The 12375-nt window shown below is 46.5% G+C and overlaps 1 protein-coding gene and 1 long non-coding RNA gene across 3 annotated transcripts in view; one reads left to right on the top strand and one right to left on the bottom strand.

The window, feature by feature from the left end:
- Nucleotides 1-3309, bottom strand: part of SERINC2 (serine incorporator 2) — a 46760-nt gene extending 43451 nt beyond the window's left edge. The window contains exon 1 of one of the 2 annotated variants that reach the window (XM_072979459.2): nt 3291-3309. Coding sequence is in view for 1 of the 2 variants with exons in the window: in XM_072979458.2 (XP_072835559.2) it covers nt 2958-2996 (39 nt within the window). In the remaining variant the exon portion in view is untranslated. Of the gene's footprint in view, nt 1-2957; nt 3146-3290 lie in introns of those variants that run through there. The other variant, XM_072979458.2, reaches the window with a different exon arrangement.
- LOC144584295 (uncharacterized) lies at nt 3276-6411 on the top strand. The gene is made up of 2 exons (XR_013538451.1): nt 3276-3360; nt 3695-6411. It is a non-coding gene; the product is annotated as an uncharacterized LOC144584295 (long non-coding RNA).
- The last annotated feature ends 5964 nt before the right edge of the window (nt 6412-12375 follow it).

Here is a 12375-nt window from a genome sequence, read left to right as displayed (position 1 = left end):
CTTGGACCGAAACTCCCAGAATCTTTTGCCACTAGCTGTGCTGGCCACGATTTCTGGGAATTGTAACCCAAGAACATCCGAGGACCCAAGGTTCGGAACCACAGTTCTAGTTCTACCTGGGAAATACTGGGGACTGAACTTGGAACTTTCTGAAACCAAAACATGTGCTCTACCACTGGGCTATGGTCTGTCTTAAACAACCTAAGTTCTTCAAGTTGGGATCATTGTAAAATCTTCTTTAAAAGCCTGAGAATATTTTCCTGCCAGTTGATTTAAAAAACACTTACAAAATATTGATGATGGTGACACTCTTATATATGAGTCTGAAGGCAAAGGAAATTCCCACTGAATTCAATGAGTCTTACCCCAAGACTGCAAACACACGCAGTCAGCCTTGTCATAATATTGCATTACACATAATCTCTCCCACCCAATTCCACCCCCAGTTTTGCCTTCCAGAATGTTGGTGACACGAAAGAAAAAAAGCAGCACCACAGAGAGGAGAGCATTAATAAGCCCCATTTACCAAAGACATGTTATGTAATTAGTTAAAGGTTCTTGCGTACAACCCTCAACAGCTTTGGGGATTGTACTGAGCAAAGGAGCAGAACGATATTTAAATCCCAATCTACAATACAGGAATTCAAAATATTCTACCCTATATACTTATTCATCTTTTCTTTCTCTTGGGGGGGAGGGGGAGAAGCTTAACATGAAAGCCACTATTTTTGAGAGCTCTACAAAAAAGTAAATTTTGTAGCTACAGCTTGCAGTAAAAGGTTGAAAACACAGCAGGTGGACTATATATTTTGCGGCCTAAACAGCGCCCCTCCCAATGATATCAAAGTACTTGTACACACATCCAAAATACACAATACCTCAAGCCAGGCAAGTGATTTTGACACACAAGGCAGGAAGTTCTACTAAAACATCATCTCCTCTTTGGCAGAAAAAATAACTCCCCACCATGCCCTGGCTTTCATGACATCCCATGTCTTCCCATGGTTGTGTGGAACAGAGGCATAATTCCTTATTTGTAACAGTTATCGCACATTAATGTATGTTGCTCAAAAAAGATAATTATTTGTTTGTTTATTTAAAATACGTTTATGCCACCTTTCTCCCCAAAATGACCCAAGGTGGCTTACATCACTAAAACAGTGTTTAAAAGCTAAAGCAGTAAGTATACAAAAGTTTTAAAAGAATTAAACAAGTACTATGTTAAAATGGTAACCAAGATCAATATTAAAACACATTTAAAACAATAGAGCACAACAGTCCATTTAAAACCCCTCGCAGGCAGCCAGTCATTAAGGAAAAGCCAGCCTGAAGACAAAGGTCTTTGTCTGCTTGCAGAAGGACAACAAAGATGGGGCCAGTCTAGCTTTCCATGGGAGGGAGTTCCAGTCTGGGAGCAGCAACGGAGAAGACCCTCTCCCATATCCCCACTAAGCACACCTGTGGAAGGTGGTGGGACTGAGAGAAAGGTCTCCCCTGGTGATCTTAATGCCCAGGAAGACTCAGAGATGGAGATGCTAATGCTTTTAAAGGAATGGTTTGCTGCTCATAGATATATAGAATATGGGACAGTTCTGACCTTAGGTTTAAATGCAAGAATATATAAACTTCAGTTGAGTTACTGGAGTCCTTTGTGAAGTTTCACATACATGAGGAATGGAAAACTAGAATGGAGCTTCAGCATCCGGTTCTACAGAAAGAAGGTGGAAACCTCTGCATCTCGCCAATGTTGATAGAATTGTTGTAGGGTTGGAAGGGACCTTGGAGGTCTTCTAGTCCAACCCCCTGCCCAAGGCAGGAGACCTCATACCATCATCTTTCCTTCCTCCATCCCAATCTCCTCCTATCTTTCTTCTTCTCACAAAACTCAAGAAAAGGAAAGGAAAAAATATATAAACCCAGCTCTGATAGCAGAGAGGTAAGCTTCCATGTCATATCCAGAGCTTTGAAAATTTGTTTTTGGAAATAGAACTGGGAAAATCTTCCTGGCCAGCAAAGTTAGGGGCAACGTTGCCTAACAGATTCTGGATGTCCTAGTCCAACCCTATAGTCCTTAGGCATGAGGTCACAACTCACTGGTGCAGAAGCAGTGATGGCATAACCCCCCCCCCCAGATGCTGATGGACTGCAACTCCCATCAGCCCAAGCAGAGAGTGAGTTGATGGGTCTTGCAGTTGAACAGCAGCGGTTCCCAACCTTGGGCAACGCGGGTGCTCTTGCCCTGCAACTTCCAGCAGCCGGACTGGCCAAGGTAGTTCTGGGAGTTGCAGTCCGAGAGCACTACTCAAGGGTGGGAAACCAAAGCAGGAGCGGGCGCTGAAACTTCAGCTGGGCACTCCATGTAACCGTGGAACCGACGGTTTCACCGGGAGACTCCACAAGCTTGACCCTAAGGAGTCCGATCCCTTTTCGGGGTATGAGCTCCGCTTCGAAAGTCCCGGACCCAACGGGAAAGCCGGCTGGCGCGCTTCACCCGGGCGCGCACTTGCCGCCGTTCCCTCGTCCACGCCAAGGGACACTCCCGGGCGGGGTCCCCGGGGAGAGGAAACGGGCGGAGGCGCGGCGGGCGCCCTGCCCTGCCCTTGACCGCCTAAAGGCCCCCTCGAGCCCTCGCGGGTGGGGGGGGGGGGAAGAGCGGCGCGAAGCCCCTCCGAGGAACGGGCGCTCCCGTCCCCGACCCCGCGACGCCCGAGGCGAGGCAGCCAGAGTCGCGCCGCTCTTGGTGGCCCCCGCGCCGGGCCGCCCGCCCTTCCGAGGACCGACCCGCCCAGAGGCGCCCTCTTCTCACCCGGCCCGGCGGCCCCCCCCCCCACCGAGCCCTTCGCTCGCCCACAGAAACCGAGCCAGCCCGACCCGGCCGAGGGCGCCACTCCCCCCCCCCCCGCGCTTCCTTTCCTCCGAAATCCCCGTCGCGGCAAAGGCGAAGGGCGGCCACTCACGCAGCTCAGGACGGAGCAGACCCCCAGGCAGGCTCCCATGGCGCGGGGCCCGCGGCGCGAAGCAGCAGCAGCCGCCTCGAACTTCTCGCTCGGCCCGGCGGCGGCGGCGGCGGCGGCGTCTCCCCGACGAGGGCCCCCCCCTCGCTGGCCTCGCTCCTCCGACCCGCCCGTCTACCTGCCGAAGCCCGTCCTCCTTGCTCGCCCCCTTCCGCCACTTCCTCCTCCACCGCCACCCCCTCCTGGTTCGGCTCTTTCCGCCACCGCTCGGGAGCGGCCCGCCTCCCGGCGCCTCTTCCTCCCCCACCTGGCCCGCGGGCGGCGTCGCGGACGCACCTGGTGGTTCGCCAAGGGCGCGCGTCGGGCGCGGAAGCCCGGCCAGCGCCGCGGCGGGGCTGAGTTGCATGTAGGAAGCGTTGTGGCGCGTGTGTCGTGGATTGCCCGCGGGGGGGGGGAGGAGAAGGGAAGGGCTTGCGCTGAAGTGAAGGGGCCGCATCGGGCTCGATCGGCCCCCGGGGATGGAGCGCCAGCCAGATCCCACCCACCAAGGCGGGGGGAGGTCATGCCAAGGGAGGAGGAGGGGGGCTGCGTTTGGAGGACCCCGAGCGCCGGCCTGAAGGGCTTCTCCCGCTCTAAATGCCGAGGGTTCGTCTCTCGCCTCTCGTCTCCCCCTGCCACCCACCCCCGCTGGACACGCATTCTTCTTGGAAAGAAACCCGCGTTTCTTTCGTTTAAAAAAGGAGCCGGCCGGAGAGCTCCGTGGTCCAGCTCTGCAGCCGGGGGTTCGATCCCCTTCCGTGCCTCCTGCGAGCGGAGCCAAGCCTGCGCGTCCTCGGGCCGGCTGCACAGACCCAGAGGAAGACGGACTTCTGCTGATTCTCTGCCTCGGAAACCCTGAAACGGGTCACTGTGGTGTGTGTGTTTTTTTTTAAATGTTCTGTGCGACAATAAAGACTTGATGGCACATGTGGACTGGTATTAAAGACATCAGAATGGATTAGTGTGGTAATCAGTCAACTCACACTAGAGTATATGTACATGAGAGAAAAAGAAAACCAAATGGTCTTTTTTTTTTTTTTTGCTCCCCATATATGGTTATTTTCAAAAATGGAGAGAGAGTGTGTGTTACTTGTTATGACAACCCATTATTTACAACACCCTCATATTCTTATTAAAAAGACTGGCATAAAAAGTAACAGTGCATTATTTCATTTAAAAAGAGAACACTGCAAACGGGCTGAGAAAGCTGACTATGATTTACTAAACCTCTGCTGGAAATGAGTGATTATATAGTGCTACTGAAAATTAACTGGTCAGAAAATTGCTGCCATTAGCCAGCCTTTTCCAGAAACATCCCCGACTCCTGTCATATTACTGCATGCTGGCATTGTTTCAGGTGGATTTGTAGGGACATCTACCCAGCCTGCATAATCTCATGCTTTTAGATAAAGCCCTTGAGAGCAACTTGCCCTAACGTGCAACCCACATAGAGCAGATTGGAAAAGAAGTGAAAGCAAATTTTTGGTTTAGTCAGTACTTTTGTTGGATCACTGAAAATTTTGAAGTACAGTAAGCTTTCAAATGTTCTAGAACTCTTCATCTAGAAAAAGATGACATAAAACTTGGGGTTAGGTAGGAAGTCCCAAAATCAGACCAGATGTGATGTGCATGGCTCATACAATCAGACCGTCAGAAAAGCAAAAGTTAGATTTGTATTCTGCCTAAGACAAAGGAGCTAAAATTAGCCATTTGTCAGCTCATCATCTTACCAAAGGTAAACACTGGGCTTAGATCCCGACATATGCCAGTTGACTTGGATGAAGCCACCAACACCTGTCATAGGATTGGAGCAGACAAGAGTGGATTTGGTGTCAATATTTACACCATGGGAATCTATTAGGTGTGCCACCAAGTTAAAAAGTCAAATTGATGGCCATACCTGGTGGTCAGAAGAGTTATCATTGTTAGTGTGCTGTCGTGGAAAAGCTTCTTCTTACAGCAATACAGATTTCCAACCAGCTGAGTCATAGTGGTATTTCCAACAGCAGATGCAATTAAATACCCATATGACACATTCAAAGAAGGGCATGAAAGTGCACTCACAAGCAGAGCCTGGAAATATTACATTTGGAAAATTACTCACATTATGAACCAGAGGTGACTACAAACTGAAGTAACACCTTATCTTCATTAGGTAAAATATTAATCTGAATTTAATTTTGCACGGAGGGCTACTTATACCTGGTAAATAAACCAAATTATAAACCCTAATTTGTGCCAGAGGCTGTTACATCTTTGTGGGGCATTTCCCCACCCCACTCTCGAAGCCAACAAGAAACTTTGTGTTTCAGGGGGCAATGTGGGTGTGGGGCAGGGGCAATCTCGGAGTAATTGACAGCCTTTTTGGTCTTAAGAGTGGAGTGTAAAGAAGATTCCAAACCATGCTTCAAGGATGCTTGAGACTGCAGCTTCAAGAGGACTGACATCACCTCTCACAGACATATGACTTCAATTTTTGGACTCTCGACTAAAAATTTTCTGCACTGTCCATGAAGGGCCTGTGCTAAGTCTGAAGATGTGGGAGGTTTTTTTTCCATGAAAGCTTGCAATTTGTTTGAGTCTTTTTAGTGGTCCAAAAATAGTATCACACCCTCTTACTGTACATCGAGGGGACCACATGGCCTTTTCCTAGTTCTTTTGGAAGACCGTGACTTCTAGAATCTCCTACCATAGCCAACAGTCATGTGGGTTGGGGCATTATGGAAGCTGCAGTCACACCAAGTAACTTTCCCAAAGATTTTAACCTCTGCAGTGATAGGAACTCTTATATTAAAATCAGTTAACTTAGGAATTCTGTTAGAAATGTGCTAAGAGACTGGGCAACATAATTCAAATTTTAAATGAAACCGAGTAACTTACATTGATATATTGCACAAACCTTTAACCAATATCAAGTCAATATTACTATTAAGTTATTATTAGCTACCTAAGGATAGATTTGTATTGGAACAGTAGGACTTTTGGAGTAGGATGAGTGAGATACAGCTTCTAGTCCCCACAAAACCATTAAACTCACTGGATGGCCTTGGGCCCGTCCTCACAGGGTTGTTGTTATGTTAGAATAAAGTGGGGAAGTGGACAGCCATTGGGGAAGAAATAGTTAATAAATTGTTCAAATAAATATCCATCCAGTTTCCAATTAAGTAAGAAATGCATAAATGGATCATTAAAACCCTGAATGTCATTTGTGAATTAATCCATGAACACTAAAAGAAGTAAAATCATGGACTGGATTTTTCACTGTCTTTCTGGTAAGGCTTTTAATGCAACCATGTAAATGTAAATGTAAACACTAATTTGAAATTGATTTGCTACAGAAATCCCCCTTTGAGTGTAAAATAAAATGAATTAGATGTTTTAAGCTTATTGACACGCAGTTTAAATTAGTAACCCTCTCCTGCACCCTTTCTTGTCTCTGAGCCTCGACCACAGTCACTGAACAGAATTTTCACTCCAGTGGCCGCAAAACCCTTTCAAAGAGGAGAAATGTTCCCCTGGGAACTAGTGAGACAGGTTGCTTTTTGAGAGCGGACATAGCAATGAAAAATGTCACTGTTTCTACTTGGGCAAATGGTGGAGTGCAGAGCGAACCCAGAAGAACGGAGAAGCATATTCTAACCTCTCTAAAAGTACCAAGGATCCAAGGCGTAAATGCAAAACCTCTGTTTAGGAAGAATGAGAGTGGAAATACTGGAACAGATGCAGAAGTATGGGGAGGGGGAGAGAACATAAAGAAAAGCACTCCTTAATCAGGAGTAAAGCCTCTTTGATCAAGCAGTTTATTTCCATAGTAACCAATCAGATGCTGGCGGGAGGCCCACAACCTATCCCCTTGCATTCATCGGAGCTGTAGCTGGCTGGGGCAGTTGGCCCTGTGTCCAATCCTAATGCACGGCCATGAGCCCCCGCCAGGAAAAAGGAGAGGAAGTAGTATTCGCCAATGTTTCCCCACCCACCCACCTACCTTTAAGAGAAGTAAATAGGGTCAGGAGAGGTTTCCATTTATTGTCCTGACATTCATCAGTAGATTCCCCTCTCCCTTTTGGTGCCAGGGGGCAAAGCTCCAGTTGCACCACTTTATTTACAGCCCAGCCACTCATGTTTCCAAGCAGCCAATACAGAGAGGCATATTTTTAGCCAGGTACTGTCATCCTGACTGTAGTAGGTGCTGATATTCTGTATCTCCATCAAACAGCAACTCCAGCCGGTGGCTGTATGTGTATAAGCACTGGAGGCATGGCCAGCAGCTATGAGGCTGCGTCATCCCTGATTCTGCAAGAACGGTTTTGCATGGTAAATGTCTGCACATGCTCTCTGTCTGAGTTACATCCATTGTTTGACCCGCTCCTTAGCTTGCTCACCTTCCAAGGGTTCAGCACTTTCATTGTACAGACAGAGAACATGATCCCAATCCTCTACTTGCTGCTTAGAGTCATGGTTTGTGTCATCCGAGCATCAGGACCTGGTGATTAGGAGGATCATGGTTACCGCCTGCCATTCTTTCCAGACATATTCCTTCCTTCTGAATGTTGCTATCGAACTCGTGATAGCCAGAGGGAAACAAATTTTCCCAGCAGCAATATATTTTTGTGAGATATCCCTGCTTTATGCAAAGTAGTTTGACAGATGACTTAGTCTTCACTGGAGAATAAAAATTTATTAGGGGATTAGCTAGAAGTGGATTGTGCTGCTCAGTTTTGAATTTCTAGTAAAAAAATTCCTTCGGGCTGCACAGCAGAAGTACAGAAAGTCACAGAGCAAAATAGCTTCAAGTTCCCCAGATAGTCCCTCTGAATCATTTGTAAGAGAAAGGATAAAAAGTATCATTATTTAAAATTGTGAACAGATCAGCAGGAAAGGAACAACAAAACTGCATCCAGGAGAAGAAAGGTACACTCCTCAGAGAGGTGGGTCTCTCTTTGAATTCAGAGGTGGGGAGAAACAATTGCTTAGAATGACAGTCAGCCCACCCCAAAAAAGGCCCTCCCAGTCACAGATGATTGATACTGAAATTGCCACAGCTTGCATTTTGGGATTTTCGTTGGGCCACTGGCTGTTGGGACTGCCACGAGGAGTGCCTGCATCTCTATGTCACTGGTTATCCTAGGAGTGCAATGCTGGAAATCAGGACTCTATGGGAAAGCTAGGGAGAGTTTCTCATTTGCCACCCTTGCCAGAATCTCCCAGCTGGTGGGGCCATCAGTCCTCCTTTCTGGGGGATCCTGGGAGTTGTCATTTAAAAAGGGAAACATTTCCAGCCTCTGCTCTGCACAGAGGCTTGACTCACCTTGCATGGCAGCTGAGGATAGAACGAACCCTTGCCCGGGAGGAAATAATGACGATGAGATTCTTATTAGGTTATTCCTTTCTCCAATAGCAAAACTATAACAATGTCGGGATTGTAACCTGGTGTTGAATATCTGACCTCCTTTTCCGGTGTCACCATAGGATTGCGTTGTTACGGCACTTTTAAGGTACGGCTGCACTCGCTTTGACACCATCCAAATGATGAAAACCTGTCAAGCTGCTCTCGAATGGATCGTTTTGATAGTACCAGATGATAGAAAAGAAATGTCGGAATGAATCACTGGGACCAAGCCGGAAGGATCTGGAAAAAAGAGGGAGAGGATATCCCACTGAAAGAAGAGTAGTTTAACCCAGGGGATTCCTGCCTTCCCTGACAGTGGCTGCTCCCTGTCTCCTGCCTAGCCATCCCCACTCCAGTTGAGATGGCTCCAGAGCCCATCCACATAGTAACGTATCCCAAATTGCCTGGCTGCTGAGCGAATTCTGCTTAGCTGCCGGGACTATATTTAGATTCCTGTGAAAGGGGTGAGCCAGTTGCCTGGAGCCAGCGGAGCATCTGAGGAGGATGTCAGTGTAACAGCGGCAGTCAGGGATGAAAAATAACCAAGCGCTTTAAGTAAATCCTTTGGACTGAGCCGGGGCCTGGGAGGGGGTGGGTGGGGGGAGAGGCATAATGAAAGCCAGCTCTATTTACAGCTGGGACTGGAACAGAAGCTGGCTGGCCCATTGGTCCCTCCTCTATAGGGCAAGAGAGGGTGAGAGAGCCGGGCCATTTCGCAGCTGAGGGATGGGAAAGGAGCCCCCTTTCTCTTCCGCTGCTGCTCGTTGGACATTCGAGTTTGGAAAGAAGGGCTGGCCTCATTCCATCAGGAGTGGCACAAAGGCAGACTTGAGGGCAAAGGTCCAGAGTCCCACTCACAACAAGGAGTACACGCGTGTGTGGTTGGAGGGTGCACTAAATGCACCAGAAATGGATCATCCATGTTCCTTTTACAGCACGGGGGGGGGGGGGGGAAAGGAGGAGAGCAGAAGATCATGTGTTGAAAATAAAATGAGGTTTGAACCATTTCTTCCCCTGAAGAAGTCAAGAAAATAACCCTTTCGTTCAGTTCAAGGGGATAAAAATTTATTGTCAAGCTACGTACAGACCATGGTATCTCCCTTCTTGGGAATTCAAATGCGTATCAAGCGCATCTAATTTGTGGGCCATTGGCCTGTTTTTCATATTTTCTGCCATACTTCTGTTAAGATTTTTGAAGTCTCTGTAGCTTACAAAGGTTCTGCCAGGATCCCTTGGGAGGTATTTCTTCCAAGTGCTTTCAGTTCAGTTTCATCACTGGATTCTTCCTCAAAGAAATCTGTCATCCTTCTTCTCTCTCTCTTTTTTCCTTGTATAGTTCCTCAGTTTAGGCTTTGCATCTTCTCTTTATTCATCCTGGTCAGATAGCATATTTCCCTAGCATATTTCTTTCTACACCCTTAATTTAGATTTAAATTTCCCTTTGAGCTATTGAATCTTATGGAAAAGATCTCTTGTTTTCCCCTTTTTTATTGCACTCTTCTATTTATTTGCACTTATGATAGCTTCCTTTCACCCCATGAGATAATTGCTGAGAAAGTACACTGTGGATTCTGGCCTTATTTCTGTCACCTTTTGTTTTTGCATCTTGTCTCTTCTTAACAATTGCGTTTCTTCTGTCATCCTTATAGGTTTTTCTTTTCTTTTGACTATAGGAATATGTTTGTTTGCATTTTTCCTAGATAATATCTTTGGTTTCAACCCACAGGTCTTTGGGTTCATGGTTGGTTGAGTTTATTAATGCCAGTCTATTTTTGTATGCACTTCCGGTTAATCAGAAAAGTTATTTTAATTCTAGCTTGGCACTATGATTCTTTTAATGTTCCTTTATCAGTTTTCCTCTTCATTTTTGATAATAGCAATTTATTATCAGTACCACAGTTTGTTCCTGATCTAATGATGTTTTCCCCATTAACTCAAAACTGCACTTACATCTCTTACCCAGTTCTCAAAATATTTGGGTTAGACCTGATCCTTTCAGACATTTTACAGATTTTGCAGGCTTGACATTAACCCTATCTCTGCTGATTTCTTTCTGAATGTTCAGAATTCAGACTTGACATTATAGCCCCTCACTGCCTGTGCTGCATTTAATCTCAGTATTAGAGCCATAGCTTTTCCTCTGAGTTTGTCATTTCCAGAAAAAAGCATCTTGTAATTCTCTGACTGAAAATCTCCTACTCTTGCCCACTTCCGTGCATTCCCATAAAGTAATGCAACATATAAATGTTCCATTTCTTGCTTTATGGTTTCCAGTTCATCTTGATTCATATTTCTCATGTTCCACTGTTCAATTTTATGAAACATGCAGCACTTTCCTTTTTGCCTCTGTGCACATTAGGCACAAGGTGTCCTTTTACCTTTAATCTCATTGATTCATTAGCACCAGCACTATCGATACTTGTCTTTCACCCTTTTCCAGCAGTTGACTGAGTGCCTTCTAACCTGGGAGTCTCTTTTTTTTTTTTTTTGGACTTATATACCGCCCCATAGCGCTACAAACACTCTCCGGGCGGTTTACAATTTAATTATACAGGCTACACATTGCCCCCCCCCCCCAGCAAGCTGGGTACTCATTTTACCGACCTCGGAAGGATAGAAGGCTGAGTCAACCTTGAGCCGCTACCTGGGATTGAACCCCAGGTCGTGAGCACAGTTTTGGCTGCAGTACAGCGTTTTAACCACTGCGCCACAAGGCTCTTTCAGTGTTATTTCTTGCTTCATCTTGGATTGTCTCATCATAGTGTTTTCAAGGTATGCAATGCTTCACAATTGCCTCCTTTTGCATAGTACTAAACAAAATTAGCTTGAGTACCACCACCATTGTCTGTGAAAGATTCTCTTTCAAGGTCACCTTCAGCTATCTCTGCTGCCCAGTAGCTGCACTCCATAAGTTTCTCTGCCCCCATCACCAGTGGAACTATCCATTCTTTTCTGATTATATGACAGTTAAATATGAAGATGGATTATGCTTCTTAGGGTACAACTCCACAGAGGCAAAAATGCAAATAGATCCATGTGAAGTCACACCCAGGAAGTTGGGATTCTCTGGGTTAAGTCACTTCTGCCAATCACATAGGAGTGAGCAGAAGGGAGGAAATCAGCCTTGTTTGCTGCTTGTTAACTAGTTGAATCCTATCCTCTCCACTCCTGGTGCCTAGGTCTCCCTGTTTCCCTCTTCCTTTCCCTCCCCTCCCCTCCCCTTCCTGTCATAGCACTAAGACAGCTGGGTAACCAAAAAGGGGAAAGAAAGAAGAACTGGAAATCAGTAGATAGGAGGAAATCTTAGGGTCACCCTGCCCTAACCATGCCTCCTGAAAATCTGTACAAAATCACGTTAAAATGTCCTCCTCCCTCCCTACTGAATCCTTGTTTGTTTGGATGTTTTCTTTTGGTCAGCCAGCTTTGGGGACTTGCTCACACATTAGTGCTAGATTAGGAAGCCTTACAAGAGGAAGGAAAAAAGGGAGGAAGGGGGGGGGAGAAGCAAAGCTAAGCTTCATGTGGAAAGGATTCAATGCTGTCAGGAGAGGACTCAAATGGGAGCCAGTTTCCCCATTGATTTGTGTCTCTCCCTGCCGCTTGAGCTGGCTAGAATGGCTTTATAAAACAATGGCTACAAACCCCTCCACATTAACTGAAGTAATCACACCATCCGAACCAATGCAAATGTATTTGATTCTAAAAAAGTAGAAGCCACATAGAGGGGGGAAATTCAAACGTGGGGGAAGGACTCTGAGCTGCTTTGCAGCTACTGTACATGACTTTTAGGTCATGTAGTCAATGGAAAGCAATGTGACTTGGATCTCAGCCTGGGACCCTGCTAGAAGTCCAGGCTTGGCATGGAGTCTGGCTTTCTGACGGCATTGCTCTCAGCTACACTGACACACTCAAAATGCCCTCACCCTGTGAAGGTGTGCCTCCAAGGGAATGTTTGGGCTACAACTCGTAGAATTCTCTAGCCAGCAAAAGAAA

The sequence above is a fragment of the Pogona vitticeps genome, chromosome 9 (assembly GCF_051106095.1).
Source record: "Pogona vitticeps strain Pit_001003342236 chromosome 9, PviZW2.1, whole genome shotgun sequence".
Classification (NCBI taxonomy): domain Eukaryota; kingdom Metazoa; phylum Chordata; class Lepidosauria; order Squamata; family Agamidae; genus Pogona; species Pogona vitticeps.
This window is presented reverse-complemented; position numbering and strand designations above follow the sequence as displayed.